The following is a 12,963-nucleotide window of genomic DNA, read 5'->3' as shown; positions in this document are numbered from 1 at the left end:
AAAATGATCGTCTGGGTTTTATAGTCTCTGGGTTTTGGCCGTTGATGGGACCAACCTGGCGCTGGCGGCAGCGTGTGGGTGTGACGCCTACCTACTGGAAGATGGGGAAGGGGTCTGGGTGGAGAAGGCCCAGTCCCGTTCCGAGTAGGCTTGGAGACCTCAGCCCCAGGACCCGCATGCCTGGGTTCCTCTGCCAGTTCTTTCATGCATGAGGCCCATCCGGACATGTGGAGAGTGGGCCCAGCATGGCCGTGGCTGGCTCCAGAGGTCCTCAGCTGCTATGGCTCTGCTCGGGGTGGGGCGGGGCGGGGGGAGAGAAACTCAACCCTCCCCCCCCAAGGGGCCCCGGTGAGGAGAGCCAGGCGCAGGGGCAGGAGACTCTGCTCAGAGAAGAGCTGGATCATTGAGATCAGGCCAGGGCCACCCCGCCAGCGAGAAGCTCGCCCTCCCGTGGCAGCTTTGGAGAACTGCAACTCAGACAGGAGCTGGATAATTAAAGGCAGGCCAGGCCCCCCACCCCCCCAGCGAGAAGGGCGCCCTCCCGTGGCAGTTCGGGAGAACTGCAGCTCAGACAAGAGCTGGATAATCAAGATCTGGCCAGATCACCCCGCCAGCGAGAAGCGCGCCCTCCCGTGGCAGCTTTGGAGAACTGCAACTCAGACAGGAGCTGGATAATTAAAAGCAGGCCAGGGCCACACCCCCAGCGAGAAGGGCGCCCTCCCGTGGCAGTTCGGGAGAACTGCAGCTCAGACAAGAGCTGGATAATCAAGATCTGGCCAGATCACCCACGCCTGCGAGAAGCTCGCCCTCCCGTGGCAGCTTGGGAGAACTGCAGCTTAGTCAAATTCCGGGGAGTCAAGATCTGGCCAGCCACCCCTGCCTTTGCCCCCAGGTGACCCTTTCTGCCTTGTTTCATTCAGCCCCCCGTGATCTCTTTCTCACCCCCTCACATTTCTCTAAATTTCTTTCAATAAAAACATTTTACTGAAGAATTTTATTGTAAATCTTTTTTCGATAAAAAACATCAGAATCCTTGCATTAGATTGCCGACGTTGCCAGTATCATGGCCATCTTTACCATACGTCCACCAAATTGCACCAAATTTGCCATAATGTCGCCAAGCCCACCAAATTCGTGCCACAGCAAACCAAAACGGAACCCCCCCCCAAAAAACAGCAGTGGCAAACGTCACCAAATTCACCATACCAACACGAGATTCACCATGTTTGTGCCACAGTGTACCAAATTCACCAGATCTCTGTCACAGCCAACCAAAATCGGAAATATAAAACAGCAGTGCCAAACCTCACCAAATTTTACCACAGTGTGCCAAATTCACCAGATTTGTGCCACATTCAACCAAAACACAAATAGCAAAATAGCGGTGCCAAACACCACCGAATTTTCCATAACATCACCGAACTTGCCAGATTTGTGCCACAGCCAATCCAAACAGAAATAGCAAAAAATAGCGATGCCAAACTTCACTGAATGTACCAGATCACCAAATTAACCAGAATTGTGCCACAGCCAACCAAAACAAATACAAAAAACAGCAGAGACAAACATCACCAAATTTGCCATAGTCACCAAAGTCACCGGATTTGTGCCACAGCCAACCAAAACCAAACTACCCCAAAAGCACTAGTGCCAAAGTCACCAAATTTGCCATAGCATTGCCAAATTCACCAAATTTGTGCCACAGTCAACCAAAACGGAAATACCCCCATAATAGCCACGCCAAAAGTCACTAAACTTGCCATATCTTCGCCAAATTCACCATATCGTCACCAAGAGTCATCAAACTTGTGCATGACTCCATTTCATGGCCGACATCATGATTACCACCACCACGAAAATGACCATGACCCGCCTCAGATCATGATCACCAGATCACCAGCATGATCTGATCGGCAGAGCGTCCCGCCAGCTCTGTCCGCATCACCATGTCACCATCATCACCGCAACTACATTCCCAACAATGCTGCCATTTTCACCACCAAAGCATCATCACCACAGCACCATGCGACAGCTATTCCTGCCACCATCACCACCGCCACAATCTTTGGCATTGCCATTGCTGCCTCAATATCCGTCACCATTGTCGTTCCACCAGCTCAGCCTATCCCAGTGCCCCACATGAGTGTGACTGATGTGCTGGGGGGGGTGCCTCCCTCCATGACGAGTGCCGCTGTGCCGAGACGGGTGCCTGTGTGTCTGGGATGTCCCTGCCCCCTGCCAGGCGTGGGCACTCTGAGCTGAGGGGTGCGGGCGAAGGTCCGTTTTCTTGCTCTCGGGGGCCCCTAAATGGGGCAGCTGCAGGGAGCCAGTTTCTCTGTTGATCACTGATGACAATCCGGTGCTTGCTGGGCTCCAGAACTCTGGGGAGAGAGACACACACACAGAGATCACTCACAGGCATTTTGCTGACAGCTGCATCCCCTGAGCAGAAATGATAATAATATACATATATACATATATATGAGATTGATATCCAAGCCTAGGAAAATGGGGCCAGGAGGACTGGTCAATGGTTGGAAGCTCCCACAAGCATCGGAGACAGAGGGTAGTTAGGATAGAGTAGGGACCAGTCTGGCAATAATGCTTGGAAATGGTTGGAAATCACTTTGGACGGGAACTGGGTGTTGAAAGTAGGTAAAGAGATACACATAATAACCGTTCCATATCTGTATTGTAAACCAAAAGGCGTGTGTCAGAGAGAGGGGGAGAGAGAGAAGAGGGAGAGAGGGGTAGAGAGAGAGCACTGCAGAAAGGAGGAGGGAGAGAGAGGTGCCTTGCCTGTCTGGGGGAGTAGGGAGACTGGGAACATTGGTGGTGAGCAATGTCCACTGGTGAAGGGACAGGTGTTGGAACAGGATATGACTGAAATCCAATCATGATCAACTCTGTGTATTTCACTAGGATTGAAAAAATTCACAAAGAAAATAACATTTCTAAAAAGACAAAACGAATTTAAGTCGATCTTGAAATTTTGAGCGAGCAGCAGTGCAATGGGCTGCTGAGCGATGCTAGCAGAGCCTCCCCTGGCAGCTGTGGTGGGAGTCAGCTCCCACACTCCAGAAGCTTCCGAAGCTTGGCGCCCTCTCCCTGGCCCAAACTGAGCCTTACTCATCAGCGTTCCTTTGGGGGGCTGCAGGGGCTGAAGCATATGAAGCACATCCCTCCTGCAGGCAAATGCCTTAGTCCCTGTGCTATTGTAAGGCCAGAGATGGAAATGTAAGGGCCGCCCGGGCTAACAGTCATGAAAGAGTTAAGTGGTAGGAAAGAGTTCACCAGAGAACTGTAAAAGCTGTGAAAGTTGGAGCTGCAAAAGCTGGCTCAAAAGAGTCTTAATGTAGCTCCCACCTACACCCTGCTATGACCTTGTGGTTGGGCCGGATATGGGGACGTGTGCTCAGATGTTCCGAAGAATTTCATCTTGTGCAAGTGTCGTGCTGTTCTTGGTAAAGCTGCAGATTGCTGTACTGTAAGATTCCTTTGTTTATTCTTGGTTATAAAATCCCACTGTGCTTTGATTCGGGGCTCTCTGCCTCTGTCCTGTTTTCGGGACATGTAGTGAGCCCCAGCATGCTTGGACAATAAACCCTGTGCGTGTTGCATGAGAAAGTCTCCTGGAGTCTCCTTCACGGACGGCGAGCGTCTCGACCCTAACATTTGGAGGTCCCACCGAGATCTGCTCTGCTGCCCCGGCCGTCTTCAACGGGCTCTTCTCGGAATAAGTAAGCCGCCCAAAATCTGGGAATCGCCATCGCGTAAGGCCAGGTCCTGACTGGCATTGTGACTGTCGGTGGGAGGCGTGAGCCTTCTCTGACTGTGGCTGACAGTCGTGTCCGGGAGCCACAGGTCACGCCCCTGGGGGCGCCCTGGTGGTGTGGTAAAGGAGCTCTGGGAACGCCTGGATGTCTCCTAGGAGGCGGGTGCTGCGACTTTGTTGCCAGCAAAGTCAGGGAGGCTGCTAATGGTTTAGTTTCAACATGAGTTTCTAGAGTTATAAAATGGGTTCATCTCAGATGTCAGCTTGCTGTAATAGTTTCTGAAAATGGAGAATTTCATGGGAAAGGTGGGAAATTTTACTAACTATATTGTGAGTCAGCATGTCCAGTGCTTGCAAGTACATGCTACTATTTTGATAACTTTATTCCATGCAAAGCCTTGTCACCAGCCCTGATCTCCAGAGAGCTTTGTACACAAGTGTGAAATCCTTAATGTTGCAGGATAATTTTAGGAGTGTTTTAATCTTTTTCCTGGAAATCAAAATTTTAAGACGTCTTCTGGTTAACTTCCAATGTCAAGTGATCTTTTGCCCAGTGAATATACCTTGTAAGAGCTTTAATTGTGAGCATTTTTAAGACTTTTTGAATAGCTCTAGAACTGATTTAATGCTTCTGAAATAGCACTGCAGAGTACAGTTTTGTTATGTTAAGTGAGATTATTGGTAGCTGTGTCCAAACTTGGGAGATCGTGTTGAACTAAGATCAGTAAAATAAGAGTTCAAACTTGTGGGATGACAGGAATATAGATGTATGTCTTAAGTCAGAAAGATAAATGATGGAGATATCGTCAGCGGGAAAAAGGAAAGGGATCCTGTTAAAGTGAAGATGGTTTTTTACAGGATGGAATGAATGTTAAGGAATGTGCAGAAGGCTAGAGGTTGTCAAACTGTATTGTTATAAAAAAAATTTGAATTAGACCTGCAGAATTGTTCTAGTGAATTTTTGGTAAGCTCTATGGAAAAGATATTGGACAGATTGGCTAGACTCCTGGTACAGTGCTCTTAGAAAATGGAAGTCAAGGTTTAAACATGATGTCAAATTGTATCCTTTATTGCTACAGATTTAAGCTTCTTTTGACTAGGACCCCCAGCAAATGGGTGGATTGCACCTCACCATGAGTAAGGTGAAATGCTTGTTCTTTGCTTCTTTTATACCTTCAGTATATTCTTTAATGCTCCATGGCACTATGTTGGTTTGTATGAATCTAGGTAAGTCTTTCCTCTCTGTAATAGGAGTGATCCTTGAGCGCACCGCCAGGAGTAAGCCCCTGACATCACCAGGTGTGATCTCTGAGGCATATGTTAATGCAGGAAGAACAGTGGAATCAAAGAGATGTGCCCGGAGCCGGAGGTTCTTCGTCCTCTTAGCTGTTTCTTCGATGTTCTTGAAGGCGTTCCAAGCCGCTCTCTTCCTCCTGCGCAGCTCGGGTGCCAGGTCATTTGTCATGTTGACCTCTCGACCTAGGTACACATAGCTGTTGCATTCGGAGATGGTCGTTCCGTTGAGAGTGAATGGGGCGTCAGGAACGAGGCTGTTTCTCATAAACATTGTCTTCGTAAGATTCAGCTGTAGTCCTACCTTTCCACACTCACGGTCAAAGTCGGCCAGCATTTGTGCCGCTTGGCTGATGTTTGGTGTTATTAAAACAATGTCATCAGCAAAGCGGAGGTGGTGTAGTTGCTGACCATCTATCTTCACTCCCATTCCTTCCCATTCCAGTTGTCGCATGATGTTCTCGAGGGTGGCATTGAAGAGTTTCGGTGAAATGGTATCACCCTGCCGAACCCCTCTCTTGACATCAACGATCACTTCTTTGTAGAATGGTGAGATCCTGGTAGTGAATCTGCAATACAGCTCACAGAGGATCCTGATGTATTGGGCTTGAATGCCCTGATTGGCTAGGGCTTCAATGACCGCTTCCGTCTCAACAGAATCAAAGGCCTTCTTTAAATCAATGAACGTTAAACAGAACGGCATCTTCAACTCCCGAGAAACCTCAATGAGTTTGGTTATTGTGTGGATATGGTCGATGGTGCTGAATCCTTTGCGGAACCCGGCTTGCTCGCATGGTTGTCCTTCATCTAGTGTTCTGCCAATCCTATTTAGGATGACTCGAGTGAACAACTTGTAGATGACAGACAATAGGCAGATCGGGCGATAGTTGCCAATGTCATGATGTCTCCTTTCTTGAACAGTAGTACGGTCCTGCTGGTTTTCCATTGGGACGGAACCTTGCATTCAGACAGGTAGCGAGTGAAGAGCCGAGCCAGTGTATTGATGAGTACTGACGGCAGGTTCTATAGGTGTTCAGGTCTGACCTTGTCTGGGCCGGGTGCTGTTTGCTTCTTTACCGACGAAATGGCGTGTCAGATTTTGGAAGGGAGAACGTTGGGAATGACATATCCATCCTGTGGAATTTGGTATGTCAACAAGTGGACATGGCTATCGAAGAGATTTGAGTAGAAGTCATGGATAATCTTCTCCATTGCCGTTCTGGAGGATGTGATGGATCCACCAGTAACTACAACAGGTCTCATTCACCTGACCATGAAATCTACTGTGCTGTAATTCCCTGTGACACAGCGCACCTGCTACCCCACCCCCACCGTCAGTTCTGGTTGCGGGGAGACCCCCTCCTCTGTACTCTTGAGTGGCGATTGTTGGGGTCTGCTGCGCGTCCATGGTTGCCGCCTGTCTCAGCTCCTTCCATCCGCTCATCCTCCCAGCCCCCCAGAGCTGGTCCCAAATGGTCGGTTCATCCCTGGTGCTGTTTGCAGGAGACAGCTCCCAAGTTGGGGGCACACAGACACCAGAGTCCCATCCTCCCCTATGCTCCACACAACGCACAGCCGCCCAGAATGTAGACTGGCGCCCCTGGCTTGAGGAGGAACCATCCGTCAAAACGGGAAGCAATTTCTTGTTTCATTTTGGTTTTGTTTTTTAAGGCACTCATCTTGGGCATGCAACTTAGTGCTGGAGCGGTAGCACAGCGGAGTAGGGCGTTTGCCTTGCACGCGACTGACCCAGGTTCAATTCCCAGCATCCCATATGGTCTCCTGAGCAACACCAGGAGTAATTCCTGAGTGCAGATCCAGGAGTAACCCCTGTGCATCGCTGGGCGGGACCCCCGGCAAAAATAAATACATAAATAAATTTAAAAAAATAAATGACCCATTTAACCACTTGTCCATTTCCCTCTGCTGTCTCATCGCCTCTGTTCCCCGCCCCCCACCCACACCCCGATGTCCCAGGAATGTTTATGCAGTCATCCATGGAAAGTCACTCCTTCAGGGGCCAGGGAAATTCTAGAACTGGTACTATCTTGTCTTGTACACAGCTGAGCTGGGTTCAATCCCTGGCACCCCATGTGGTACCCTGAGCCCAGAGCCAGGGTAAACCCTGAGCATGGCCAGGTGTATACACATCCACCCTGAAGAAAAAAAAACGTTCAGTGAATCAAAGAAACAAATGATGACTTTTTTTTTTGTAGGAGTAAAAAATTTTAAAACTATTAAAAATTTTAAAACAAATATTGAACTGATTTGAACCAGTGAGTATGACACGAACATCCACAGCTGTCCTGGACCCCAGACTTTAATGAGATCCCCCACTTCACACGCACCTCTGTCTCTCTCCAAATATGCATCCCAGGAGCCACACTTCTGTCCCCTCTCATGTCCTTTCCAGGCTGCGGCATTGCCCAGTCTTGACTGGCCGTCCGTCCCCGCCCTGTGCTCCCCCACACACGTCCTCTTGTGGTGTAAATGCTCTCACACACACACACACACACACACACACAGCCACAGGCACACACGCACCCGTTGGGTTGTATCTGTTGTGTCTTCACTCCTTCCCTGTCTTGCCACCCTCTCTCCCCAGGCCAGGTCCTCCTCCTCCTGCTCTGCAAGCCAGCCCGGAGGAGAGTCTGGCAGAGGGTGTGAGGCCACAGGCTCTGTGTGCCCCGAGCTCTCATCCTCTACCAGAAGCCCATGTGCATCTTTCTGTTCTGGCCTTTTGCGAATTGCCTTTTTGTTTAAGAGCAACTCACTTTGGTCCTCTCCAGAGACTGGATGAAAATCATTCTCTGTTGGATTAGTCGGAACAATCTTTGCCCCTGTTCTGGCTCAGAAAGGTTTCAAAAACACATTCTCTGAACTTGCTGAAAGTTACTGAACTGCGTGAGAACCAGTGGATACTCCCAGCATAAAGCCGCTCTGCAAGACATTTGTATAATTGCTTTGCATATGTGTGTGTGTTTTAATTGTTGTCATTGCTTGGTAATAATTTATTCAAGAAATAGCACTTCAACCTGGGATTAGGTGTTTAAAAGAATTCTTTTTTGGGGGCGTGGGGTGGGGGTGCAACAAGTCCTCTTTTTCTTTTTTCTTTGTGTTCTCCATCTCCCAAAGTTATTAACTTGTTTCTTTAAATTCACATGGACACAATGATATGCAGGTTCTGGCATGTACACATAGGCAAACTTTTTCTCCCTCACAGTAAGTAAAATTTCACTAAAATTTTGCACGGGTAAAAGCCTGGGCACCTCCCCCCGCAATAGTCCTGGGAGTGATTGAATGTCCATTCTAGGGCAGTTGTGTACTGGCCTCTCTCTGGGTTGATTTCTGGCATTTTGAACACTTTGGTCTTTTAGAGAATCCGAGTTCATAAGAGAGTCCGATGAAGAGAAAGCTTCCCTGCAGAAATCCATCAGTATTACCAGTTCTTTTTCTCGCGGAGGACACAGAGCTGGAGAAGCTGAGAAATGAGGTCGAGTCCCGGCCCCGCCCATGTGGACTGAGCCACGCCCATCTCAGTCCGGGCCGCGCCTACATTGGCCGAGCCACGCCCATCTCCCTCTGAACCACGCCCACATTGGCCTGAGCCATGCCCACTCCGGCTTGAGCCACTCCCATGTCGGCCCAGGCCATGCCCACATGAGGGGGGGCGGGGGGGTCACAGCCGTGGCCACGTAGGCCTCAGCCACACCCCTGTGTTGCAGGTCTCCTTGCTCAGGGGAGAAAATGCCTCCACCAAGTCCTTGCATTCAGTTGTTCAGTCCCTGGAATCTGACAAGGTGAAGCTGGAGCTCAAGGTCAAACACTTGGAGCTTCAACTCAAAGACAACAAAAGGCAGCTCCTGATCTGGGCAGGTAAAATGCTTCTGCTGAGGGGTGCCTGCTCTCCGCCCTTCCCCACACCTCCGGGGGCACCAACCCCCTGCCCTGCCCCCCTCCCCCAGCTGGCTGCACGGGAGTGTGAACTTGGGCACCTGCCCGGAGCATGGGTTCTTGGTAGGGTCCATGGGTCCGCAACACTGGCGCCAAAATAAGAGACCAAAACAAGGCGAAAAGGCACTTTGGGGATGGGGGTTAGTTTGGTTTTGGCGTCACACCTTGCAGTGCTCAGAATTTACTGCTGGCTCTGCTCAGGGATCACCCTGCTCAGGGGACATTCAGGGGACTAGAGATCTAACCCCCTACCTGCTGAACTGTTTCTGCCCTAAAAAGGCACATTTTCAAAGACCTACACTCACTCTTTATTTTTTCAACTAAAAGGTAATTCTGATTCTCAAGCAGATGAGGACGAAAGGGCCCAGGAGAATCAGGTAATATTTCTTTGCTGTGTTGCTTCCATGTTATGTTTTATTTTGGTTGTTAGTTTGGGGACCACACCCCGTGGTGCTCAGGGCTTACCCCTGGCTCTACACTCAGGAATCACTCCTGGTAAGGCTTGGGGAACCATGTGGGGTGCCGGGGATCCCACCCAGGTCAGTGGGGTACAAAGCAAATACCTATACTATTTTTCTGGCCCTTGTTGGGTTTTGTTGTTGTTGTTTTTGTTGTTTCAAAAGGTTGTTCACATTATTTTGATTACATTCAATATTTCAACACCAATCCCACCACTATTACACCTTCTCACCACGCTTATTTCAAATTTCCCCACCACCATTCAAGCCTGCCTGCCAGAGGCAGATGCTAGATCATTTATTTTGTATTGCGTATTATGAATATCATGAGAGGTCTTCTAGAATTCTAAAATTGTAAATGGTTAGGGTCCAGAGACATCTCTGTAGGGAGCTAATCTATTTTGAGATTCCTTTGGGCGGCTCAGGATCAAGGCTGTTGATGGCCTGAGATGGTGCCTGGAGGCAGATCAGGGGCGTGACAGCCAGGACCCCAAGTGGGCTGGGAGAGGGTGGCCCTTGTTTTTTCATGACGCTTCACTTTTGACTAAGACATTCAGCATTTAAAACATTAGCCAGTTCCGGCCTCCTCGGGACCCAGTGCCCCGCGATGGGTCTGAAGAATAGCCGGGCGGGGCGGACGCGTCCTCTGCAGCGGAGGGGTGGTAAGGGCCCGGGCACGGCCCCCCTCCCCGCGCCTCGGGCAGGGAGGGTGGGCGCTCCCGCTACATCTGCTCGTTCCCACACGCCCTCCCGGGCCCAGCAGAGTGACCGCTGCGTGCCTGGGGCGAGCGGGCGCGGGTGAGCCCTCCAAGCTTCTGCCCCGGGGAGGGGTGGGGGGTGGCGGGCGGCGCCCCTGAGTCACGCCTTGTGTGGAGGCAGAGGGTGTCCAGGGACTTCCCAGGCCCGGCAGGGGCGCAGGAGGGCCCCTCCCTTCCCCCGCCCCGATTTTTCCTGATTTCAGGGCCAACACTCATCCCTCGCCCTCCAGCTCCGAGGTGGAGCTCCGAGTTCCAAAACTTGGTGCCCCGGGAGGGAGCCACCCCCGCTGCTCTGCAGGAGGGAACTTTGATCCAGTGGCTGCCGGGGTGGGGAGTGGGGGCTTTGGACCCTCCTGGAGAAATTGCAGAAAGCCCAGATCCCCGCAACACCGCCCTCCCAACCCCTGCCACCCCCTTTGCTCCCCACCCGCAGTCCCTGCTCCGGGAAGACCAGAAAGGATTTTTCTGGGGTCTTGTCGGGAAACCAGCGGTCCCTCTTGGTGCCCACTCGCGGGGCCTCCCGTGGGCTCAGCACGGCCCTTTGTGCAAGTGCAGGCGGCTCAGCGTGAGGACGCGCAGGGCTGACCTGTGCGGCCCGCGGGGACAGAGCTCAGCCCGGAAGGGAGCCCGCGGGTGCTGAGTGTTGCAAGCGGCCCTGTCCGCTGCAACATTGTTTCCCTTTGGCCGCCCGGACCTGTGCGTGCAGGCGCGCCTCCGTGCAGAGCCCTGCCCGGGTCTCCGAGGGCGCAGAGGGTGCGCCCCCCTCTCGGGCTCTTTCAGACTGTTTTCCTTTCTTCCGCAGCTTGGTGTTTTTTGTTGTTTTGTTTTGTTGCTTTGCTTTTCTTTGGCCTTTGTCGCCTCTCCCCCTGCCCACCCCACTCTTCTCATCTCTCTCTCTTTGTATTGCAGACCCGGGAACACCTGGAGGCAGGTACTGCTCCTGGCTCTGCTCACTACGGACCCCTGGCGGTGATGGGGGGAACTACTGCGTTGCCGGGGTGGAACCTGCCCTCCCCCGCCCTATGCAAACCCCAGGGGGCCTACCCTCCCAGCCCTCACTTATTTTCTTGAAGTTCCTTTCATAGGATCACCATGAGATGCACCATTGCAAGGCTGTTCAAGATCCGGTTTCAGTCGCGCCATGTTCCCGCCACCTATCCCTCCACCAGCGGACGTTTCCCACCCAGTTCCCTCCCGCCACCCCTCCACCCTGCCTTAGAGGCAGGCACCTTTCTTCTTTCTCTCTCCTTTGGGGCGTGATGGTTTGCAATTCAGGCACAGAGAGGTCATCCTGTTCTGTTCCTTACGGGACTTTCAGCACTCAGATCTTACCCAGTGATCGTTTCTTACTGTCACTGTCCTTATGATCCCTTCTCTCTCCCAACTGCCTTCTCCCCAGCGCTTGGGGCAGGCCTCCAACCACGGACCAATCAATCAATTGTTGTATCTTATGGAGACATTGAGTCCTTGTAAGATGTTGTGATAGGTTCAGCCTCCTGTGTTTGTTTTGTTAACCGAGATGGGTCCCTTCTCCAATCTGGTGTGCTACTACTGGTTTATCAGTGTTTTAGAGTTTGAGATGTCAGAAAGTTAAGTCTTTTTATTGGGAAGTTCAGTATTTTATTGGGAAGGTACTACTTACTGGAGTTGATGTTTTGTCTGGGTGGCAGCTTTGGAGTGTGGATGTCCAAAAGCTGCTGGGGCTTCTGGAAGTACAAGGACATGGGGGAGGGGGGAGGTGGCCCATCCCAACTCTGAAAAAGCCTGGAGATTTCAGTCACGAATCCTGTATACCTGAGTTTGCATCCATTTAATTTCTCCACGGGGTCCATCCCGAGAAGATGGAGTCTTGCCCATGGGGGCCATGGCAGCAATTTCGGACTGTGGGAGTGCGTGGCTGTGGGGGGTTGTTTGGGCAGGCACTGCTCAGCCCTCATTTCTTTTCTCTTAATGACCTACACGAGTACTTCTGAAGTTGTGGCTTTTATAGTGAACAAGCTTTGTCTCTGTTCAGGGTGAAGTATGAACTAATGCAGTCCCTCTGATATTTTATCCTGTTTTTCTATGTCCTCGGTTTAGGCTCTGATTTGGCAAAAATGTCATCACTCTTGGTAATAAGTCTCTCCTGTCTGTGTCCCCGCCACCGCTGCCATGGCACCAGGAGAAAAATCAGCTGCCTGAGTCCCGGATTCCGTGGGCTTGTGTGTTTGCTGTGTCTGAGAACATCTTGTGCCTGGAACCGGAGTCGCGTCCCAGGCCAGCCGCGGTGCCCGTGGTGAGCTCTGCCAGAGACCTCGTTTCAGCAGTGTGACACTTCTGGGTGTGAGCGAAGGCCCATGCCGGAGTCACCGTGTGCTTTTCGGTTCTCTGTCTCCTGAGTGGTTTCGGAGGGAAAAGGGACCTTTTCCAGTGTGTCCTATTACTGCTTTGTGATGGTGTAACTCCTCCCCTCCCCGTCGCCTCCCACCGTGTCTCCATGTGAGTCCAGCTGGCACCATCAGCGTCGGCCTCCCAGCCAGAACACGTAACTGCCTGATTGTGTGCTCCCAGGCGCAGCTTGGACTGGGAGGTCCAGAGGTTCATCCTGCCCGCGCGAAGCGTTTGTCTGTGGATGACAATGCAAACATGGGGGCCCGAGAGCTAGGAGAGCAGCTGGTAGGGCACTCGCCTTGCCTGAGGCTGATGGGGCTTTGATCCCTGGCCTGGCATAGGGTCCTGAGGACCT

General features: G+C 51.5%; 1 protein-coding gene across 1 annotated transcript in view; it reads left to right on the top strand.

Annotated features, from left to right (window-relative positions):
• The window catches only part of LOC130021292 (CAP-Gly domain-containing linker protein 1-like), a 35,590-nt gene extending 24,767 nt beyond the window's left edge, over positions 1 to 10,823 (top strand). The window contains 6 exon segments of the mRNA XM_056112025.1: positions 7,674 to 7,678; positions 8,446 to 8,514; positions 8,516 to 8,561; positions 8,794 to 8,944; positions 9,350 to 9,417; positions 10,794 to 10,823. Of these exon segments, the coding sequence (XP_055968000.1) occupies positions 7,674 to 7,678; positions 8,446 to 8,514; positions 8,516 to 8,561; positions 8,794 to 8,944; positions 9,350 to 9,417; positions 10,794 to 10,823 (369 nt within the window).
• Positions 10,824 to 12,963: the final 2,140 nt, after the last annotated feature.

This window comes from Sorex fumeus, unplaced genomic scaffold (genome assembly GCF_029834395.1).
Source record: "Sorex fumeus unplaced genomic scaffold, SorFum_2.1 ptg000015l, whole genome shotgun sequence".
NCBI lineage: Eukaryota > Metazoa > Chordata > Mammalia > Eulipotyphla > Soricidae > Sorex > Sorex fumeus.
Note: the sequence above shows the minus strand (reverse complement) of the source record. Positions and strands in the feature narration are given on the sequence as shown.